General features: G+C 39.2%; 1 protein-coding gene across 1 annotated transcript in view; it reads left to right on the forward strand.

The window, feature by feature from the left end:
- Window positions 1-23,805, forward strand: part of CRYBG1 (crystallin beta-gamma domain containing 1) — a 229,099-nt gene that overhangs the window by 90,190 nt on the left and 115,104 nt on the right. The window contains exon 2 of the mRNA XM_017971289.4: window positions 7,072-7,210. Coding sequence (XP_017826778.4) covers window positions 7,072-7,210 — 139 coding nt within the window. The remainder of the gene's footprint in view (window positions 1-7,071; window positions 7,211-23,805) is intronic.

The following is a 23,805-nucleotide window of genomic DNA, read 5'->3' on the forward strand; positions in this document are numbered from 1 at the left end:
ATTTGGGGGTTTTGTTTTGTTTCTGGAGATGGGAGAGATTTGCATGGCTCTATCCTCACACTGTCATCAGATGCTTCTGTGAGACTGGGCTTCCAGTATCATGTACATGGGTAACCAGCAGGATGAACACTGTCAGTCACGTGGTTTCTCAGGAACAATGTCTTTTCAAATCTGCAATGAAGTGACTGAAACAGGTAATCATGAGGGGCCTTTTCAGGTCTCGTGTTATCTGATGGCATGTGTCCGTAATCTAATACAGGGTCTAATGTTAGCAGGAAAGAGGTTGCTCAGTAAATGGTTGCGCTCTGCCATTTAGCAGTTGCAGTAAAGAAACACTATGCACACTGTTGGTGCTGTTTGTTAGTGAATTAAGTTTTCTTCTTTCTTTGTGGCCAGGAAACTTATGCATCTTTGCAACCAATGCCTTAATTCAGAAGACTGGTTCTATTATCTGGTGTCTTGAGTTCTCTTGAGGAAATAATTCAATGCAGATGGGGGCACCTTTTGGTAACTTTGAAATCACAACTCTGAGGCTCTGTTGAATACAGTAATAATTCTTTGGATAGACAATAGATGGCAGTACAGCATCAGTTTATGACTTATAACCTCTAGTTAAACCTGAACTTTAATGCTACATTTTATTTTGCACATCCATTATCTGTAAAACAAGAATTATTATTTTTTTAGAGAGAAAAAAAGAGAGAGAGAAAAAGAATGAAAGAGAAAGAAAAAAAAAGAGAAAAAAAGAATGAAAGAAAGAAAGAGGAAGAGAAAGAAAGAGAACACGAGTGTTGCTTTATTGCCCAGGCTAGAATGCAGTCTAAAAATGGGTATTGAAAACCTCTTTTATGCCAATAATTGTGCTTAACAATGAAGACAGGAAGGAAAATAACAAACAAGCAGCCAATCAATATTTCATTTAAACTTGTGAAATACTATGCAATTACTGAGGAGTGATTTACTTCCAATTATGTGGTCACTTTTAGAGTAGTGTGATGTGGTACTGATAAGAATGTATGTTTTGTGTATTTAAAGTGGAGAGTTCTATAAATGTTTATTTTATTAATTAATTAATTTATTTATTTTGAGACAGAGTTTTGCTCTTGTTACCCAGGCTGGAGTGCAATGGCGCGATCTCGGCTCACCGCAACCTCCACCTCCTGGGTTCAAGCAATTCTCCTGCCTCAGCCTCCCGAGTAGCTGGGACTACTGGCGCACGTCACCATTCCCAGCTAAGTTTTGTATTTTTAGTAGAGACGGGGTTTCACCATGTTGACCAGGATGGTCTCAATCTCTTGACCTCGTGATCCACCCACCTCGGCCTCCCAAAGTGCTGGAATTATAGGTGTGAGCCACCGTGCCCGGCCTATAAATGTTTATTAAGTTTATTTGTTCCGGGTCTGAGTTCAAGCCCTGGATAGCCTTGTTAATTTTCTGTCTCGTTGATCTGTCTAATATTGACAATGTGATGTTAAAGTCTCCCACTATTATTGTGTGGGAGCCTAAGTCTCTTTGTAAGTCATTAAGAACTTGTCTTATGTATCTGGGTGCTCCTGTATTGGGTACGTATATATTTAGGATCATTAGCTCTTCTTGTTGCATTGATCCTTTTACCATTATGTAACGTCCTTCTTTGCCTCTTTTGATCTTTGTTGCTTTAAAGTCTATTTTATCAGAGGCAGCTCCTGCTTTTTATTTATGTATTTATTTTTGCTCTCCATTTGGTTGGTAAATCTTCCTCCATCCCTTTGTTTTGAGTCTTTGTGTATCCTTGCATGTGAGATGGGTCAGGATGCAACATACCGATGGATGGGGTTTGACTTTCCATCCAATCTGCCTGTCTGTGTCTTTTGATTGGGGGATTTAGTCGATTTAAATTTAGGATTAATAATAATATGTGTGAGTTTATTGCTGCCATTTGATGCTAGCTGGCTGTTTTGCCCATTAGTTGATGGAAATTCTTCATTATGTTGATACTCTTTACTTTTTGGTATATTTTTGGAACTGGTTGTTCCTTTCTATGTGTGGTGCTTCTTTCAGAAGCTCTTGTAAAGCAAGCCTGGTGGTGATGAAATCTCGAAGTACTTGCTTGTTCACAAAAGATTTTATTTTTCCTTCGCTTGTGAAGCTTGGTTTGGCTGGATATGAAATTCTGGGTTGAAAGTTCTTTTCTTTAAAGATGTTTAATAATTCTTGTAAAACTTATTTAACTTGCCTTATATTAGGCTACACATATTTAAATGCTTAAGGAACAACTTGGTGAGGTAGACCAACATTAGGAAAACTCAAAGTAGATTTATCAGGGCTCCTTTCAAGGCCTTTGGAGAGGCCCTAGTACTGTCAATCTTGAGAAAGTAAGAGATTCTGTTTTCTTTCTATTAAAGAGGATTCCCCCCACCCCCTGCCCACCCATCTTACATAGGCTTTAGGTCTCACAACTCTGGCATTTGTCTGAGAAAGCCATGTGGCTTTTTAACTTGGGAAAGGGAAAACAGTCTTGCCATTATTAATTTTGCTACCAACTTAATCTCCAGGGAGAGGGGTAGTCTGGTTTTTAAATATTAGCCAAACAAAAAGGAAACATAACTGAATGAATTGGCAAATGTTCCACTTACTTCTAAGTCTGCATAAAATCAAGTACGATACTTAACACTGAAACTTTCACTCTGGCAGTATAATATCTGTGCTTAGAAAAGGGAAGTATGGAGGATTATAATTAACAAATTAATAAATTATCCTCTGCTAAGACTGCAAGACCAATATGGTAGCATTTGGGGGATTGTCTTATTTTGTTTACCCAAGAGGTTCTTGTCCTTAATAAATGACCATTTGTGACTATTCACAAAGGAAACTGTGCTTCCATTTGCACATAAATTTCTCATCAGGGAGCCAAGCTTAGCCTCTCTTACAGCTACCTACAGCCTGCTCATCAGGAGTAAAACTGAAATTTACCCTTTGGGTACAAAAATAATAGAAAGAATGAATAAGACCCAATATTTGATGGCACAACAGGGTGACTATAGTGATGATAATTTAGTGGTACATTAAGAAAGAACTAAAAGAATACCATTGGATTGTTTGTAATGCAAAGGATTAAATGCTTGAGGGGATGAATGTCCCATTCTCAAAGATGTGACTATTGCACTTTGCATGCTTGTACTTCCTGTACCTCTTAAAATATATACCTGCTATGTACCTGTGAAAATGAGTAATAGTAAAAAACTTACCCTTTGGAAAAGAAAAATTAACAAACTTTCCAATTGTTCTTTCCTGTTGCAAACATTGATTAAGGTTGGCTTTGAGGCCAGGGAGACTTATCTATGTGTAGTTCCAGAGGTAACCATTATTCAGAATTGAAAATATTGCTGGCCATTCGAGAAGCCCCTATGTCTACTAGACCTTAACATCCTTGAGGGCAGGGAGTGGAACTGTTCACCTTTGTGTGCTTTGACATATGACATATCATGGAAGATTTGGAAAATGCTGAAAGAATGAATGCTAATTAGTGTTACAAAGTTCCTTTATGTCTTAGAGACCTCTCGGCATGATTTCAAGTCGATTATTTCTTTATAATACATTGTGAAGGTTGTGTTCAGGAGATGAACTTGTCCAGTAAGCTTGCGAGGAGTAGAAGGTCTGTGATGGACTCTAGAGAGGAAGTAGAACATGCTCCGGGGACAGCCTGAGTTTCTGGGGCTGGGGGAGAAGCTGCCCTGAAGCAGAGCTGTGTTTGAGAAGCCCTCTCAGCCCACACATCCTGTGACCTTGACTCAACCCCATGCAAGTCCTGGAGCAAACTGTGAAATCATGGCATTGGCATCCATGGCCAGGTGCACAGCAGCAGTGTCTGGATCTGGGTCCCGAGGAAAGGGAATTTAGCCAACACCTCACCATTCTCCTCTCAAAGGGGAGCAAAGGTGATTGGGTGTGCCACACACACTCAGCCGTTCTTGTTTTAGAATTATGGTGAAGCAAGGGCCTTCCTGGAACTGTCTGTGATAGTTCTCACCTCCTCTAGCCACTGAAAAACTAAGGCTTCCCCCAGGGCCATGTGCACCCTCACATCTGGGAGATCATGACCCCAGGCATAGAGAACTGACTCGGATAGTACACGTGTTGACTTAGTTTACCCCCAAATCAGGAGGGCAGGCAGGTTCACAGGGTTCAACACGCTGTGAGGCCGAAATTATGAAAGTTCCTACTCTGATAGCTCGAATTCAATCTTGAATATGTATCATCTCTACCTCTCCCAAAGTGTAGGGAACATATTTCAAGACAAAGCTAGGGAGAGGGCAGAATGCACATCAACATCCCTTCCTACCCTCTTCCTACTCCTTTTTTCCTGACTGAACCTCGGTTTCCTCAGGTGCCTAGTTTACGCACAGTAGTGTCCTTCAGGTCTCAGCCTCAAAGTGTTAGGTCCGGTGATTGGTTTAGTGCGTGTATGAAAAGAAGTCTGCTAGGTGGCTTCTAGAGAAGATTTCCCCCACTTCTAAGCAAGTTATACAGGAAGGAATTATCAGACCTCTATGTAACAGCTGGAACTGTAGCAGTGACTGAATTCAGTCACAAAGGAATAAACTGGTTAAACAAACCTTTTGTTTTATATGTGATAAGACATGTTGTTTTTAATCAGTCTTCTGTGAGTTGGACTGTTATTTGCAGACAAAAAGATCCTATCTTTTAAGCTGGGATTGTATCACAAGCGAAATATATAGAAAAGGCTACTCCTGCCAGCTTTTAATCATGTAATACATAAGTATCTAGGACGAAGAGACAGGTCTTTTCGGGGGTGTCCGCCTCTGGCAATGTAAAGCTTAGGAAGCACATAGATGGCTATTATCTCTGCTGGCACTTGGAGTCAGTCAAAGGGCACATATGTGTTTTTCTAAAAAGGAAAAATATTAAGGGGAGCAGACTGCCTATCATCTCTGGTTGACTTTGACAATGTGTAAGTCCGATCTACAGTCATACCACCCTGAGCACACCTGATCTGGTCTGATCTTGGAAGATAATCAGGGTTGGGCCTGGTGAGTACCTGCATGGCAGACAATGTGTAAGTCCGCAGTACTGGTGTAAGCTTTCAAGTTTTAGGGGTCTTCTATTGTTTGCTGCTCCTTTGGCATATTTGTGAGCAGAAGGACAAAGTGAACACTGTGACTTAGGGTCACTGGAACAATTAGTAAAAGTAGGTCTTGATGTAAGACACATTCATGGTAAGAAAATGACAGCATTTCAATTTTAAGGTATTTTTACCTTTTAATGGTTTTGTTTAAAATATATATATGTGTATACAGGGGCCAGGTGTGGTGGCTCATGCCTGTAATCCCAGCACCTTGGGAGGCCGAGACAGGTGGCTCACTTTAGGTAAGTAGTTCAAGATTAGCCTGGCTAACATGGTGAAAACCCATCTCTACTAAAAATACAAAAAAATTAGGTGGGTGTTGTGGCATGCACCTGTAATCCCAGATACTCAGGAGGCTGAGGCAGGAGAATCACTTGAACCTGGGAGTTGGAGGTTACAGTGAGCTGAGATCATGCCACTGTACTCCAGCCTGGGCAGAGCAAGACTCTGTCTCAAAAAAAAAAAAAAAAAAAGTATACAATAGAGTTCCACAAATTATGTCAATCTGTATCTCCCTTGCTGATATCACCATATTGATTATATCTTCCTGCCCCTCGAAAGTGTTAACACTTTGCTCTGTTCATCTTTTTATCCTTGCAGCATTGCAGAAATCCCACAAATGCTTCTGTTTCTTCTGTGAAATGCTGAGGTCTGGCATTTTTAGTTCTCTTTCTACTTCACTGGCATTCTTCATTCAAAGCTCTCATTTTGCTCTGGCGTCTTTATTCCTGTGCTTACCAAATCTACCAAACCTTGGATCAGGTATGATGCTCAACTGCAGACAACAAAGAACACCCAAGTCAAAATGCCTTAAAAAACAGGATATTTATTATCTAACACAACAAGAAGTCCAGAGATAGGGCAGGTCTCAGATTGGGTAATTCTGTGGCTCAACAATGTACTTAAAGTCTCAAGTAGCTCAAATATTTCCTCTCTGCTTTTTCCTCAACCAAGTCTCCTTAGGCTATTGCTGCACGTGGTCCCAAGATGTTCTATCATATTCCTCACATACAGGCATGACCCTGGCCTGCAGGAAAGGGAAACTTTTTCTTCTGTAAAAGATCTATTCCTGATTCCTTCAGCAGACATCTCTCACATCTCATTGGTCAGAATTGCGCCAGGTAAGTAGGGCGAAGTGTGAACATTTTAGAAGGTCAGGGAGACAAATCAATGTGGTAATGTCGGCAAGAGAGATGTGTATGGGCATTTGCCTAAATCAGTTACTGGTGAGGGGAACTGGACACCAGGATTAGAGCAATCCTGACTGCCAGGGCTGGAATCAGCTTCCCCTGAGGTATATGGAGAATGAATCACTGAACAAATTTAGAGTTATTAGCAAAGGCAGTGTGTATGGGGGTCGGTGTGGGAGGACATTGGAGGGTTGGATAACGGAAATGGCTTTGGCATAGGCAAACATCAGAGTCTGTAAAACATTCTTTCTGCCTTTATTAGTTTCCATCCCTTTTGAATCTGCTAAATATTACAATCCTAAGATCAGTTTCCTTTTCCTGGCATAGCCTAGATTGTTTCTCTAACTGGGATTCAGTTTCCACTTTATTTCCAATGTTCAGAAAACTTAGAAATTTCTTTTTGTGATTTCTCAAGAGCCATGACATAGAACAACCAAGAAATTGCAAAATGAAGTTGGATTGCTTTCATGCCAAAATCTGTCTATCCATCTAGTTAACTGTCTACCTATCTCTAATTTGTTTTCTGCCTAGGATTTAAAAGAATTCGGTTAGGAACAGGGTGAAGTCATCCAGGTTTATGTATACATGTGCTATGAGAGCACCAAATTATCTACAATGCTGTATAGGTTTTAAAGCATGCTTCATTATTTGGGCTGACTGGAAGTATATGACTACATGGAGAAATATGCTTTTGGGTTTGTTGAGATTTTGGCATTGTTCATAGCGTATTGACATGACTGTTTCCATTCTTCACAGAGCTGTGGAGGTAGTGGATGGAAGACATGTGGTTGGAGAGTACCAGGAATTTACAGTGCACTGTGGGGAATCCCAGTTCTTTCACACCACCAGTGAGGCACTTGGTTCTTTACTTCTGGAGTCTGGAATATTTAAAAAGGTAATGCTTCATTTCTAATGTTTGACTCCCAAGAATAAAACCTTGAAAAAATTAAAGCACTGTAAGATAATCTGTCTAAGAAACATACTTCAAAGTAATGGCATGTATGATATATCATAAATATCATATGTAATATGTTATATAATATGTATTCTATAATTTTTGATATAATTATATTTAACAATATAAAGTAATTTATATAATGTATTTTATATAATTATTATGTATATCATAGATAACATTATATGTCAAAGCACCACGATAAAGAATGAGCTTGGCCAGGCATGTTGGCTCACACCAATAATCCCAGCACTTTGGGAGGCCGAGGTGGGCAGATCGCTTGAGGTCAGGAGTTTGAGACCAGCCTGGCCACCATGATGAAACCCTGACTCTACTGAAAAATGTATACATACAAAAAATTAGCTGGGTGTGGTGGTGGGCACCTGTAATCCCTTCTATTCAGGAGGCTAAGGGAGGAGAATCGCTTAAACCCAGGAGGCGGAGGTTGTGGTGAACTGAGATCACAGCACTGTACTCCAACCTGAACAACCAAGTGAGACTGTCTCAAAAAAAAAAAAAAAAAAAAAAAAGAATGAGCTTAATGAATGAACAGACTCTTTGCTTTTTGCTGCCTTCGTGTGTCTTTCTCCTTTTCATAGGTGCCTTTTGCCCACACTTTTTCCTTTTATACAAACTGTGCTTTAACTCAAAGGCATACAGAGTAATATGATATCAGTATTTGGAATTAATTGTTCTTTCCTATAAAAAGCATTTATGCTTTTTCCAACTGTAATGTGTTTTGAGTTATTTTATCAGTAGTTACTTCTTAATATCTAGATGCTTGTACAGAAAGTTCCAACTTAATTGCATTGCCTTAAAAGAAAAGTTTTCTCCAGGGTGGGAGAGAGAAAAATGTAGTTGTGTTAACTGCATTCCTTCACTTGTGGAAAGATATTACTCATGCACTTACTTGTCTTCAGGATGAGAAAGTAGAATGGTATCTTTAGTCACAAAGTAAGTGAGGGTTAGTTTAGCTGCCAGGCCTGAAGGTTGTATGTTTCTCATTATAACTTATTATAAGACCACTGAGAGTTAATAGTTAAATATATTCGTCATGAAAGTAATTCTCTCCTCCATCCCAAAAGATATTTGCTTTAGTAATACTGCATATTAAGGGTTAAAAAAATTACTTAGTGCAAGATAGAAAGAGTTCTGGAGATTGGCTGCACAACGATGTGAATGTATTTAAATGATTGTTAAGTACATTTAACATATTGATCTGTATAATTCTGTGCAGTTAAAAATGGTTAAGATGGTAGATTTTGTTTTGTGCATTTTACCACAATTAAAAAATTTTAAAGTTTAGTTGTTGATGGAAAGCAGTAAGAAGAACATGATGAGATTATTAGCTTATGTTTTATATTTCATTAGAACATGACAAAATTAGGTCATGAAATTCAATACAGAATGCCTTGTAACTCAAAATAGCATAATTTCATACCAGAAATATAAAACATTTTATAAGATACTGAATTTAAAAATTAAATTCAAATTTAAAAAATTAAGTAAAGTGGCTTACTGTACTTTATACTTACTTTCAAATTTGGTTCACATTTTATTCTTTTCTCTTTATAAGGAATAATTTATAACTGGAAAAAAAAAACATACCTGATAAACCCAATTATCAGCCCTAGCCAGAGTTTCAAGTTTTTTTCTATATTTGTCCTTTAGTAAGTATGCCTTTTATAATATAAAACAAAAATAATTATTTGAGCACAATGCAATTAAAGATCCTATAATGTTTGCTGAAGTCCAGGAAACAATTCGTGGCAGCGTTTAGAATTGGGGCAAAAAATAAGTTCCTTGAGGTAGGTGGCAAGGAAGGATCTGCTGTGGCTCCTCCCTTGCAAAAAGCTCTGGGCACTGGCTGCCCACAGAAGCAGTCCCAAGGCCAAGGCAAAGAGGTCAGGGAAGGGAGGAGGCCAGTTGGTACTCCTGGGAAAGGCAGAGGCTGGAAGCCTCTGGAATCCCAGTGTAGGGATGGAGCCAGAGCAGGGAGAAGAAGTGTGGGAACTTGAGAGAACAAGCAGAGGCAAGGTGTGGTTCAGGCAACAATGTCTCTAAGTATCACTGGTCAGCCAGGCACTGTCTCTACGCTCTCCTCGCTGCACCACACCCTCCCCCTCAGAGATGCTCAAAATCTCTACGACAGAAAATTAGGTTGGGATCCACTTCGTATCTGCCTGTTGTCTCCCTCTCTCTCCCTCTCCATCATCCCTTCTCCCCTCTCTCATGCTGTCTTGGGCCCTGGCTCTCTTCCTCTTTCTCACTCTGGATATCATACCAGGGCTGGGAGGAGGCAAGAGGCAGTATAACAGCCTTTCTCTTCCCCATTGATGTGTTTTAAACTCTGTCTCTTGAGTTCATGGCTGAGAGGTTTATAGGACTGTTAGAATTGCAAGACCCGCCCCCTCACACACACACCCCACCGCCACCATCACCACCACTACCCTGGCCAGTATTATTGGGAAACAAATGTTGACTCCTCTTAGATTCTGAATAGTTTATACTGACAGTTCTAGGGTACCAGGGGCATCTCCCGTACATTCCAAATTACCCTCCGCTTAATCCACTCTCCCCAGTGAGCCCAGGCATTTCCTGTAAGATTCAGCAGATTTGCTGAGGGAATTATATCCAGGACCACCAATAGCCTTCTTTACTAGGCAGAATAAATTATATCTACTTGTTCAAATGAATGCTAACATTTTTAATTTGTATTAAAGCTAAGCAATTTACATTTTCCAAAACAATCAGAATTTACTCATTTTTACATCTGTTCTATATGTTTTGTGTTATTGTATTTATTATTTGTAACACATTGTAATAAAAAATTTTTTTTTATTGGATTTTAGGTTTTGGGGTACATGAGCAGAGCATGTAAGACAGTTGCGTAGGAACACACATGGCAGTGTGCTTTTCTTTCCTTCTCCCCTTCACCCACATTTGGCATTTCTCCCCAGGCTATCCCTCCCCACCTCCCCCAGTGTAATAAAAATTTTTAAAGTTGACAATACTATGTTGAATCTTTCAATTAAATTAGAAAGCAGGCTAGTCTGAGGGCAGTGGTGTTTATAACTAATTGATCACAACTAGTTACAGATTTCTTTGTGTCTTCTTCACTCCCACTGCCTCACTTGACTAGCCTTAAAAAAGACATTTACTATACCTGCTTGTATAAACTGAAATGTGGGTTTATAGTTACATATACAGTATTGCCTCTCAAACTTATATATATGATAACTAGGGGAAAAATGTAACTACAAATTAGAATATTGCTAGAATTTAAATCTTAACTGAGAAAAATCATCAGATTGTACATTTATTTATACAAAACAAATTCTCCTTTAATCAATTGCATTAAATATTTAGTGGGTTTTAGTGTAGAAGTTGTGTTTATTTAAAATATTTATATTTCTAACACCATTTTTTTCACATGAGAGAAAAGCATAGGGAAGTGGTATCATTAAATAAAAACGTATTATGTATTATGTGACAAACGTGAATTGGATAACTCTTTATTTGCATTTAAGAATGAATTAACAGGGAGGCTGAGGCAGGAGAATCTCTTCAACCTGGAAGGTGGAGGCTGCAGTGAGCCGAGATCGTGCCATTGTGCTCCAGCCTGGGTAACAGTGCAAGACTCCATCTCAAAAAAAAAGAATGAATTAACATTGTAGATTATTATGTGTTTTGTTGCATTTAGTTTTATAAGTCTACTTGTATTTATCATGTTATATTTACTGCTTAACTCACTTTGGAAATGAAATGTCTGGATTCCACTATGTGGAGGTATTTCCAGGACATGAAGAAACACCCTTTATGAATTAGTGTTTCTCTTTAAAAAAATGAAATAAGAATATTGAGTAATGTTTTATTATAACATCTTCAAAGAGGGCACTTGTCTTAATGAGAATTTCAAGGATTTCTAATATAAAAAACTTTAATCCCCCTTCAATTCTAATTGCTTATTTTCATCTAGAAATTGTATGTGACTAAACTGAGTATAAATAAAATGGTCTATTTTCAATTATTCTGGAGTCACATTCAAACAAGTAAAATGGAATAAATGGTAATTATTAATTCAAGCAAAAAAAGCTTTTTTTGCTTTAACGATTTGGATCTTTTCCTTCTTGGTGGCCTGAATAAAGCTGCTGTTTCCCATTTTCTACTAGTGCATGTGTGTGCATATGTAGAAGTTTTTGTGTGTACTTTTTAGGAAGAAAAATAAGCCTCTCTTTCCCCCTGCAAAACAAAAGTAACTATAATCTATAGACTATTGCCAAATCAGTGCTACTCTTTTATAAGTCACTTGTGTGAATCCTCGTTCTTGGTGATGCTTGTCTGCCCCATCATTCAGGAGACATCTGTGAATCTTTAATATCACTCGAGATTAGAATGCTCCCAAATCATCCAAAACAGAAAAGAATCTGCTTTATTCTCAACGATCTCAGAGACTGTTCTAACCACAATAGTTTTCGACAGCTTGTTTTTGTTTTTTGAGATGGAGTCTCACTCTGTCGCCTCGGCTGGAGTGCAGTGGCACGATCTCAGCTCACTGTATGTAACCTCTGCCTCCCAGGTTCAAGCAATTCTCCTGCCTCAGCCTCACTAGTTGGGGGATTACAGGCATGTGCCACCATGCCTAGCTAATTTTTTTGTATTTTTGGTAGAGATGGGTTTTCACCATCTTGGCCAGGCTGGTCTTGAACTCCTGACCTCAAATAATCCGCCTGCCTCAGCCTCCTAAAGTGCTGGGATTACAGGCATGAGCCACCACGCCTGGTCTTACTTATCAGCATTTTTCATTGCCCAATTAATCTTATAATTGTTAAGGTTGTGTGTTTGCCAATTTCTAGCCTACTTATTCTAATTTAGTCAATATAGCAATTCAGTTCTAACATTTGTTGAGGTAGCAGAGAGGAAAAATCATTTTCTAATCCTTTCATTTTTCATGTTTCCCAGGTAGATAGCCACTTTGACAGGTGACCTATTCCTCTGTTCCATTTTCCTTCCCACTCCCGTTATTTCCTCTTCTCTCTCCTCATACCTGTTCCACAAAGGTTCACTGGTATTTCTCTCAATGCTCGAGCCCCAATTTCACCTCATTTCTTAGACTAAACCAAAACATATTTAAGTGGCTTCAGACTCACTGACCTCACCCCAAACCTGCCCCATCCTATGGGCCATGCGTTGTAACTCCTCCACTGTTGGGCGGGCCTAGGACACAATACTTCAGCATTGTCACAGGCCTCCCACATTGTGTCTTCAGTCACCTAGGCTGCTAATCTCACCAAGCACAGTTCTAAAGTCATCCTACAAGAAGTAAGACCTTTCCAAATCTTGACATCCAACCCACAACTCTGAGACTGGGACATTTGCTAACTGTTTTAGTCTGTTTTCTGTTGTTTATAAAAGACTATCTAAAACAGGGTAATTTCTAAGAAAAAGGAATTCATTTCTTACAATTCAGGAGGCTACATCCAAGTTTGAGGGGCCGCATCTGGTGAGAGCCTTCTTGCTGGTGGGGATTCTATACAGACTCACAGGGCAGTGCAGAGTATTACTTGGAGAGGTGACTGAACATGCTAATGTGCTAGCTCAGGTCTCTCTGCCTTTTCTTTTAATACCAACCGTTCCCCTCCCATGATAATTTATTAACCAATTAACCCATTAGTTCATTAATCCCTGAATGAATTGTCCATTCATAAGGGCAGAGTCCTCATAACCCAATCACCTCTTAAAGGCCCCACCTCTCAGTATTGCCACATTGGGGTTTAAATTTCAACCTGAGTTGTGGAGGGGGCAGATATTTAAACCATAGCACTAACTAAGGTTAGACTTCTCCATAGTGACTGACTTAAATGACTTATTAGTGTCATTCATCTAAACACTATATCACTATATTCTGTCTTCTATTGGGATGTCTTTTTTTTTTTTTTTTAAGACAGGGTCTTGCTCTGTCACCAGGCCAGAGTGCAGTGGTGCTATATCGGCTCACTTGCAACTCCACCTCCCAGGTTCAAGTGATTCTCTTGCCTCAGCCTCCCAAGACTACAGGCATGTGCTACCATGCCCAGCTAAGTTTTGTATTTTTAGTAGAGACAGATTTTTGCCATGTTTGCCAGGATGGTCTTGATCTCTTGACCTCACGATTCACCCACCTTGGCCTCCCAAAGTGCTGGGATTATAGGAGTGAGACACTGTGCCCGGCCTGGGATGTCATTTTAAATGACTTGTGCCATCTGGTATGATTAGAGATTGCTGAGCCCCTGGACCTACCTTGCCCAGATCTGTGCTTTCATCAGCAGTCAGATCTTGCCATCATTTCACTCCACTCCACTCTGGAACCTGTTCTATCTACATGGGTAAATCTAGTACCTAGCTCGATCTCTCAGCCTTTCCATAGTGACTGCATGGTAGGAGTCCCTCTGTGCTCTATCAGCGCTCACCTAAAAGGCCAAATACACTTAGGGGAAAAAAATCTAAGATAGAAAGCAATGTATATAGCATGTTATTTTTTTTGTAAAACAGTGGGGGAATGGTGTGTGTATACGTGTGTGTGTGTGTGTGTGTGTGTGTGTGTGTGTGTAGATGCATTAAAAAGCTATGGAAGCATACATTAAAAACTAATAACTAGCTGCAGTAAGGTGATAAGGGTGGGGGAAATGAACTTAGGAAACACAAGCCTTTTACTGTGTACTTTTTAATATTTTTATTTTTGAGCTATGTGCAAGTATTGCCTATGCAGAAATTTTCTTAAGATGGAGGAGTGATTTAAGTTACATTGTGACTAAAGTTCAATTGAAATGGTTTAGGTATCCATGTCTAATTTTTTTATGACTTTCCAATGTGCTGTAAACTACAGGACAATGCAGTCCTGATTGCATTGTCAGAAGGCTACTGTTGTTTCCTAGTTCCTTTAGTGGCCCATTCTCTTGTTTTTGCATAGACTCTTTCCCATGCCTAGAAAGTCTTTCCATTTTTTGTGTAGCTGCAGACTTCTACTCATCCTTTAAGATCCTGCTCAAACAGCTCCTTTTTTGTGATCTCTGCCCCAGGAAAGTTGTTTATTTTCCTCTGTGTTGCCACTTACCTTGAATGTGCCTGGAACTCAGTACTTATTGTACTGATTTACAAGTCGTCTTCCTTACCAGACTAGGAAGCCCTAAGGATCAGACTGCATTTATATGACTGTAACATGATTTATAATTTTTTCATGAATGAAATGCATAGATTCACAGTTTTTTTTAAGTAGAAAATACTGCTGTAACAAATGCACAGCATTTCAGCTCTAGTATGAATTTTACTTTTGTTTAGGCTTTCAAAGGTAGAGCAGGAAATCTCACCAAATACAAATCCATAAGCCTGGTGTATGCAGCAGACAGAGAATGAGGCAGTTTCCAGAGCATGATACCACCCTTCTCCTCCCACACATGGGGCGTGGAGTTGCCAAGATGGAGGTGAATGCAGAGCACAGTGACAAAGGAGGCAGTTCTTGTCTCCAGAAAAGTCTGATATTACGAGTGCAGCAAGAGCTGCCTTTCCATACACACACAGGTTCACAAATTGGGCATTCTCTAGGCTGCAGGATATTGCTTTGGTATCCTAAGTATGGCATTATAGACTGGGATATGGCACACTACTTTGTTTGTCTCATAAAAGCTAAATATCTCATATTGTATGAAAAAGATTGGTTGCAGTAATTTACACTCCTAACAGTGTAAAAGTATTCCCTTTTTTCCACATCCTCTCCAGCATCTGTTGTGTCCAGATGTTTTAATACTCGCCATTTTAACTGGTGTGAGATGGTATCTCAATGTGGTTTTGATTTGCATTTCTCTAATGACCAGTGATGATGAGCATTTTTTCATGTTTGTTGGCATCATATATGTCTTCTTCTGAAAAGTGTCTGTTCATGTCCTTCGCCCACTTTTGAATGGGTTTGTTTTTTTCTTATAAATCTGTTTTAGTTCTTTGTAGATTCTGGATATTAGCCCTTTGTCAGATGGGTAGATTGAAAAAATATTTTCCCATTCTGTTGGTTGCCAGTTCACTCTAATGATTGTTTCTTTTGCTGTTCAGAAGCTCCGGAGTTTGATTAGATCCCATTTGTCTATTTTGGCTTTTGTTGCCAACGCTTTTGGTGTTTTAGTCATGAAGTCCTTGCCTATGCCTATGTCCTGAATGGTTTTGCCTAGGTTTTCTTCTAGGGTTTTTATGGTGTTGGGTCTTATGTTTAAGTCTTTAATCCAACTGGAGTTAATTTTAGTGTAAGGTGTCAGGAAGGGGTCCAGTTTCTGCTTTCTGCACATGGCTAGCCAGTTTTCCCAACACCATTTATTAATGGTGCAGGGAATCCTTTCCCCATTGCTTGTTTTTGTCAGGTTTGTCAAAGATCAGATGGCTGTAGATGTGTGGCATTGCCTCTGAGGCCTCTGTTCTGTTCCATTTTTCTATATCTCTGTTTTGGTACCAATACCATGCTGTTTTGGTTACTGTAGCCTTGTAGTATAGTTTGAAGTCAGGTAGCATGATGCCTCCAGCTTTGTTCTTTTTGCTTAGGATTGTCTTGGTTATGCAGCTCTCTCAGTGTGGTGATTCCCCAAGGACCTAGAAATTCCATTTGACCCAGGAATCCCATTACTGGGTATATATCCAAAGAATTATAAATCGTTCTATTATAAAGACACATACACACGTATGTTCACTGTGGCACTGTTTACAATAGCAAAGACCTGGAACCAACCCAAATGTCCATCAGTGATAGACTGGACAAGAAAAATGTGGCACATATATACCATGGAATACTATGCAGCCATAAAAAAAAACAATGAGTTCGTGTCCTTTGTGGGGACATGGATGAATCTGGAAACCATCATTTTCAGCAAACTGACACAGGAACAGAAAATCAAATACCGCATGTTCTCACTCGTAGGTGGGTGTTGAATAATGAGAACACATGGACACAGGGAGGGGAGTGTCACACACTGGGGTCTGCTGGGAGGGAATAGGGGAAGGACAGCAAGGGGTAGGGAAGTTGGGGAGGGATAACATGGGGAGAAATGCCAGTTATACATGATGGGGGAATAGAGGCAGCAACCCACATTGCCATGTATGTACCTATGCAACAATCCCATGTGTTCTGCACATGTACCCCCAGAACCTAAAGTGCAATTATATGTATGTGTGTATATATATATATATATAAAGTTACAACCTAAATGACTCTCTGTAGGAGCTTGGTTAAATAAATTACAGAACTAAAAAATGGAAGAAAAAAAAAAGATTGGTTGCCTATGAATAGCCAGCTTTGGAAAAATCCAGGTTGTCTATATATCTATTTGTGATGTTTTCATTTGAAGGTATCACAGTCACCAGGATGTAACAGGAAAGCTCAGTGAGCGATGTTTTGCTTTCTACAACAAGTAATGTGTTGTCTTCCTTTGAGGCACTGACTGTGGGTGCTATGTATTTACATATGTATAAATAAACATATAAATATATGTCCAGTCAGTCCATTTCCTATACTAACTCAAATTAGAAGGCTTTATCTATTGTAGGGTGTTTTCTTAAAAAGAGCATGGTAATATATTTATTTTTCTTCTGAATATTTTATTTATTTGCTGCAAAAAAAATTCCAAGAATACTGAAACATATAAAATAAAGACTTTAATTCTCTCCTTACCCTGAGAGGTAACTATTTTGGTGTGCCTCTCAGGGTGAGGAGAGAAAAAAGTCTAAATGAACTAAACAGTTAGTCCATTTGTGGGTTGTTGTTTTTTTAACTCAGAAATCTTTGTGATCATCTTTACAAGCCAGTCTCTATAAATATGCCTCTTTAGAATTGCTGAGTGGCGGTCTGTATGTATAATACGATCTTTACCAAAGATGAGTAAACTATTGGATATTTGTGAACATTTGAGTTGCTTCTACATTTTTTTTTTCTTTTATAAACAGCACCATCTCTATGCTTTTTTTGGTCAGTTGTTTTTGCGGGATAAATTCCCTAGAAGTAGAATTGCTGAATCAAAAGCTTTCTTATTTAGAAGTGTTATAAACACTATCAAACTGCCCGTTGAAAAAGGTTTATCAACTTACACTTCCAACGGTAAACATGTTTATGTTTCCACCACTTTATGAATGTTATATATGATACATTTTTTCATTTTGCCAATCTGTTGGTAGCTCATTATTTAAATTTGTAGTTCTTCAACTGAGAATGAGTCTGAACTCTTTTGTACGTTTGTTGGCCGTTTATATTTCTTCATTGAATTATTCTTTCGTGTTCTTTGCTCATTCTTGTGGTTGTTTAGCTTGCTGAAGATATTGTGCTAAAGTGATAATCACTGGTATTCAGAGTTGATCAAAATTATATTTTTATATGGGATATATTTATCTTCTTTTTAAATTTTTTTTATCTATCTTAGTGTTCTGTTATCCAGTCAGGGTTTAAATTCGTTGTATGTTTATGGGGGTGGGGGATTGTGAGGGGTAAAAACTGTAATGAAAAACCCAGAATGCTACTGTGCCCTTACTCTAGGGGGTATCCTACGAGGGCAAGAGTGGGGCTTTTGAAATCCTGTTTTGTGGTTACTCACATGCAATTGAATTAAATGAAGGTCTCAGAAGAGTAACTAAAATGCTCTTCCCTCTCACTCACTCCAGTTCTGCACCTGTGACTTTCAATCCCTTTGTTTTTCTTTTTGTTTTCATTTTGTTTGTTTTCTTGAGAGAGAGTCTTGCTGTGTCGCCCAGGCTGGAGTGCAGTGTCACGATCTTGGCTCACTGCAACCTCTGCCTCCCAGGTTCAGGAAATTCTCCTGTCTCAGCTTCCCAAATAGCTGGGATTATAGGTGCCTGTTACCACGCCTGGCTAATTTTCATGTTTTTAGTAGAGGTTTTTAGTAGGGGTTTTGCCATGTTGGTTAGGCTGGTCTCGAACTCCTGACCTCAAGTGATCCACCCGCCTGGGCCTCCCAAAGTTCTGGGATTACAGGTGTGAGCCACTGCGTATGGCCTTCAATCCCTTTGTTAAAGTGAATTTCCTTGGGAGGCCGAGGTGGGTGGATCACAAGGTCAAGAGATCAAGACCATCCTGGTCAACATGGTGAAACCCCGTCTCTACTAAAAATACAAAAAATTAGCTGGGCATGGTGGCGCGTGCCTGTAATCCCAGCTACTCAGAAGGCTGAGGCAGGAGAATTGCCTGAACCCAGGAGGCGGAGGTTGCAGTGAGCTGAGATCTTGCCATTGCACTCCAGCCTGGGTAACAAGAGCGAAACTCCGTCTCAAAAAAAAAAAAAAAAGTGAATTTCTTGCACTTAACAGGAAAGATATTTACAATTGCCTTTGATTTAAAGAAAGCATCAGGAACTGAAAACACTTAAATCCTTTGGGATCCTATTTCCAGCTCTAATCAAGACAGGTCCCTTTCCTCCAGGAATACTTGAGTGATGATCACCCTCACCAGCTGCCCATCTTGACTTAAGGAATTGCTAATGATTCTAAACCATGGGGGCAAATACAAAGCTCTATATAAGTGGTAATTACTGTTATTGTTCTCTGACATCCTTACATTTCAAGCTGAGTTCCTTCCAGCAAATGTAGTACAGGAGCAAATTAAAGCTCTGGTGACATCATCCCCATAATAAAGAGGAGTCACTGGCCAGTGATGCTCATTTGTGTTCCTGAGGCCTTTAAGAGAGGATCCTGTCATCATTTTAGCTGGAGAGATGAAAAATTGGGGGTTTGTCTTCTTTTGAGTTGATATAGGGTCTTTCCTAATAGTGATAGAATATTTGTTTTGGTCAGAAATCTGTCACTGGGGTTCCCTTCTGTTGCCAAGAAACAAGGCCGCTGGCTGCAGTGACTGCATTTGGGAATATTGGCACCATATTGGGCTGCACATGTAACTCTGGACACTCCAGCTCTCCTATAATACTTTTTGTTCTCTCTTGGGAAAAATTGGAAGGCTGATCCAATCCAGAACCTCCATGGGGGGTTCAACCTGCTGTGGGTGTGGCTGTGGCAGGTGCAATGGGTGCGCTAACAATCGCAGCAGGAACCTTGACTCTCGGCTTAGGCGTCCTGACTCCTGGAATAGATGTGAAAATCCCAGAAACAGGTACTATCACCGGGATCTTGAGGTGAGTCCTTGCTGAGGAAATTCTGAGTCATTGATTTGTCCAGTATTTCTTTAGTGATGTTTGAGTATGAGGTATATGATTGTGAATCAGCATGTAGTACTATTATGCTAGGCTAACAAGATATTTCAGTCTCATATGTTTGAAAATATCCTGGCAACTATCTATTAAGATACTCATTTAGCTATTCTTTTTTTTTTTTAAATGTTAAGCAGTGTTTTTGGAATTGGTTAGAGTTTAATAACTAGCAAAGTAAGTAAAAGTAGTTCCTGCTGGGTTACGTTCTCTGAGACTTAGCCCTGTCTTACACCAAGTTTTTCAGAACCTCTAGTGCTGGAGAAAGAGCCAAGCTACTTTATATTCTCTCAAAAGCCACTTTCCTCTGGGCTGGGCTCATTTGCAGTATACCAAGTTCTTATTTTAATCAGATGGTGATAAATCACATAAAGATGCTTTGAGAAGTGGAATAGTTAGTTTAAGATTCTGCATCAACAGCTCATAATTGCTTTGTGTATACTGGACTTGACAGGTGATGTTTTCTTAAGATTGAGTGGTGAATCAAGGTCTTAACCCAGACTTTACTCATTATCCGCAATTCCTGTTTGTAAAAGCTAATGTGGCCAGGCTCAGTGGCTCACATCTGTAATCCCAGCAGTTTGGGAAGCCAAAGTGGGAGGATTGCTTGAGCCCAGGAGTTTGAGACCAACTTGGGCAATAAACAAGACCTTATCTCTACAAAAAAATTTAAAAATTAGCCAGGCAAGGTGTGACATGCCTGTAGCCCTAGCTGTTTGGGAGGCTCAGGCAGAAGGATCTCTTGAGCCCAGGATTTCAAGGTTGCAGTGAGCTAGGATGGCACCAGTGCACTCCAGCCTGGGTGGCAGAGCAAGACCTTGTCTCTAAAAAACAGAATGAAACAAGCCAGTGTGCTGTTTTAGTATTAAATCTTCTGTGCTATTCTGTAAAATGGGAGGTGGCCATCACCACCAGTGTGAACTCACCTTTCGTGCTTGTTTTTCCCTCTCTTCTCTACCTGTAATAGTGTATGTTTGCTTTGTTTTGCACATGATGCCTTTGAAGCTATTGAATGGAATGTATAGAATGTCTATCACCCTAGTTTTGTAATGTGCTCTAGGAAAAAGCGTGCCCTGTAAACTTATAATCTATTCTATATTTTCCCTCTCAGGGTGCTGATTATCATATAACCCATAATTTAATGAAATAGGTAACTGATTTTAAATATATGTGTTTGTATGTGTATAGATATGTATTTGTATCTACATACACACACAAAAGCACACTTTTGAAAAACATCTGGGCTGGACGTGGTGGCTCACACCTATAATCCCAGCACTCTGGGAGTCCAAGGCGGGTGGATCATGAGGTCAAGAGATCCAGACCATCCTGGTCAACGAGGTGAAACCCGTCACTACTAAAAATACAAAAATTAGCTGGGCATAATGGTGCGCGCCTGTAGTCCCAGCTACTCGGGAAGCTGAGGCAGGAGAATTGCTTGAACCCAGGAGGCGGAGGTTGCGGTGAGCTGAGATCGTGCCATTGCACTCCAGTCTGGGTAACAACAGCGAAACTCTGTCTCCAAAAAAAAAAGAAAAAAGAAAAACATCTGAATGCTGAAATCATAGTTGGAGATGGAATAAAATATTTGATGTTGGCAGTTTGTTGATTGTATAGTCGGATGAAGCCTGTGGTTGTCTCTTGCATTTAAGACTGCAAGAAAGGGATTTAGTATTTTAATTATTCTGTTTATTCCCATAACTGCTGATTTTACTGTCATTTTCTGTTAGCGGACCTTTCATGTCACTCTGCCATTGTGTGTGATGACTCTTTCTTTTAGAAGCTGTAGTCAAATACCAGCTACAGAGAGGCCAAAAAGTCACTATGCATAGATTCATGTCCATTGCTAATTATTGGTTAATTATCAGTTACCATATATATTTTAAAGAATTTTCAGTCACATGGAAGAAATCTCCAGAAGAACATGGGGGAAAACTAAAATTTGTGAGTGCAAGACAAATGGACAACTGTAACTTAAATGTTTAGACTCTTTGTGACAACTTGTGGTTATGAGATAGCTCTCAGTATGGCAAACACAACCAACATGAACAATTTCAAAGCAACCTGGGTCTTCTCAGTAAACACTGGACCTGTCGAGTCAAACGCCCTGCTTGACTTCAAACAAAGGTCTTAGAAATCTGAAAGCTGACGTGCTATTCACTGAATAAGATCCTTAAATAATGAGAACTTTTTCCTATTTGATTTCATTTACTGGAATCTTAAAATAAAGATTTCCCAACTTAAAAAATGGGAGAAGTAGAGACTGTTTTGAGCATTGATGCTGTAACTTCTAATTTAAAGCATTTAAATGTGCAGAGGACTTTGCCTTTGGCTTTCTCTCATAACCTTTGCCTCGGATAAATAAAAAGAATATCAAAATACTTCTTTTTTTTTTTTTTTTTTGAGACGGAGTTTCACTGTTGTTACCCAGACTGGATGCAATGGCACGATCTCGGCTCATCGCAACCTCCGCCTCCTGGGTTCAAGCAATTCTCCTGCCTCAGCTTCCTGAGTAGCTGGGACTACAGGCATGCATCATTATGCCCAGCTAATTTTTGTATTTTTAGTAGAGACAGGGTTTCACCTCATTGACCAGGATGGTCTCGATCTCTTGACCTTGTGATCCACCCGCCTTGGCCTCCCAAAGTGCTGGGATTATAGGTGTGAGCCACCGCACCCGGCCCAAAATACTTCTTGTAAGAATTAACTTCTAAGAGTTTAGAGAATTAAGTGATGTTTCACCAAAATATGTATGTTAACTCAAAATACTGAATTTGTTCAGATATTTTACAAAATGACAATATACATCAGAAAAATAAAAAAAACCCTTAAAATACCTTTGCTTTTCTATTTTATTTAAAAACTGCACTAATCCAAACTGATGATAGTAATCCAGTAAGTATCTGTGAATACAAAAAATATACCTGATCAATATTTATTCATCTTTAAAACGCTGATTAAATATTATTTATTTGCAAAGTTACCCTAATTTCCAACTGGCATTGTCTTACATCTCCCATCTTCTCATGGAATTTTGTAATATCTCTAGTAATTTATCCACACTATTATTTAGAAATTATATCTCTTCGCCTCAAGACTATTCGCTTCTCTAGGGCAGGGAATTAGCATCTTATTCACACCTGTTACTGTGCTTGGCATATAGAAGACTAAAACTGAAATATAAAGCACTGAATGTGGCCAAAAGACCAGAGCTCTGATTTCTGCTCTTCTCCAGATGGCCTGTGATGTCTTAGGTTAAGTCATTCATCCTCCTGGGCATCAGCTTGTGTATCTATAAAAGAGGGAATTTCCATTCCCTCTTTGGATTAGATAGTGCTCTAGGCATCCCTTTCAGGTAACTCAGGGCTACAGCAGGAGGAAGGAGGAAGCTGATGGGAGAGGAACTCAGGCTTGCAAACTCTATGCCATGTCTTCTCTCAGAGAAACTCAACTCTCATCTACATAGATGGCTGAATCTGTGTAGATTTCTTTGGAATAAAATGTGCTGCTGAAAAAAAATCTTAAAAACAACTGGACAAGATTATGTATAATATTCTTCTACCTCTATGATGTTATGTGACAGTTTTATTTATCTCATTATTGTGTTGCTTTTTAAAGGAAACTTTATCACATTGCTATCATTAACTTGTTATTTATACCCCAACCTCTCAAATACAGGTCTTTTTTTGCTCTTTTTTTAACTTAGCCACCTTGTCTTTTATATCTTATATTCTTTAAACCTGAACAACTTGCCCATCCCTATTGCATTTTCTTTAGTTAGTATAATCAGTCAAATTTAATGAGTTGTTTTGAATTTTATTCTTTTCTATCTGTGCATTAGCAACCTTAAATATCTAGATTCATCCCTTCCTTCCAGTGATTTGTAAAGTCACTGAAGAAAATGATATTCAAGTTGAAAATACTTGGGGCAGGGGCATTTAAACAAGTTAGCATTCTGACCTTCCTATGTTGCTAGCTGATCTTGCAAATGAGTTGTCTTCTCTACCTTCATGTTTTTTTAAAAGGAGTATTTGAAATAGCAAATATTTTCAAGGTTATGAGTAAATATTCAGTGGCTATCATCCGAAGTACTAAGTGCAGCCTCCCATGTTTTCACAGCATAAATAGTTATGAAGGAATTAGTAGGTGGATTACAGGAGAAACAGAATGGAGTGCCAGAAGGTCAAAGTATATAAATAAGGAAAGGGATTCAAGTACCATGTGCTCAGCAGTCATTCAAAGCTCACTGAAAGTCCCCAGTGCTTCTGCAATTTTAATGTTAACATTCTGCCAGTGGCTTATCCTTTGTTCCTTATG

This window comes from Callithrix jacchus, chromosome 4 (genome assembly GCF_049354715.1).
Source record: "Callithrix jacchus isolate 240 chromosome 4, calJac240_pri, whole genome shotgun sequence".
In the NCBI taxonomy this organism is placed as follows: domain Eukaryota; kingdom Metazoa; phylum Chordata; class Mammalia; order Primates; family Cebidae; genus Callithrix; species Callithrix jacchus.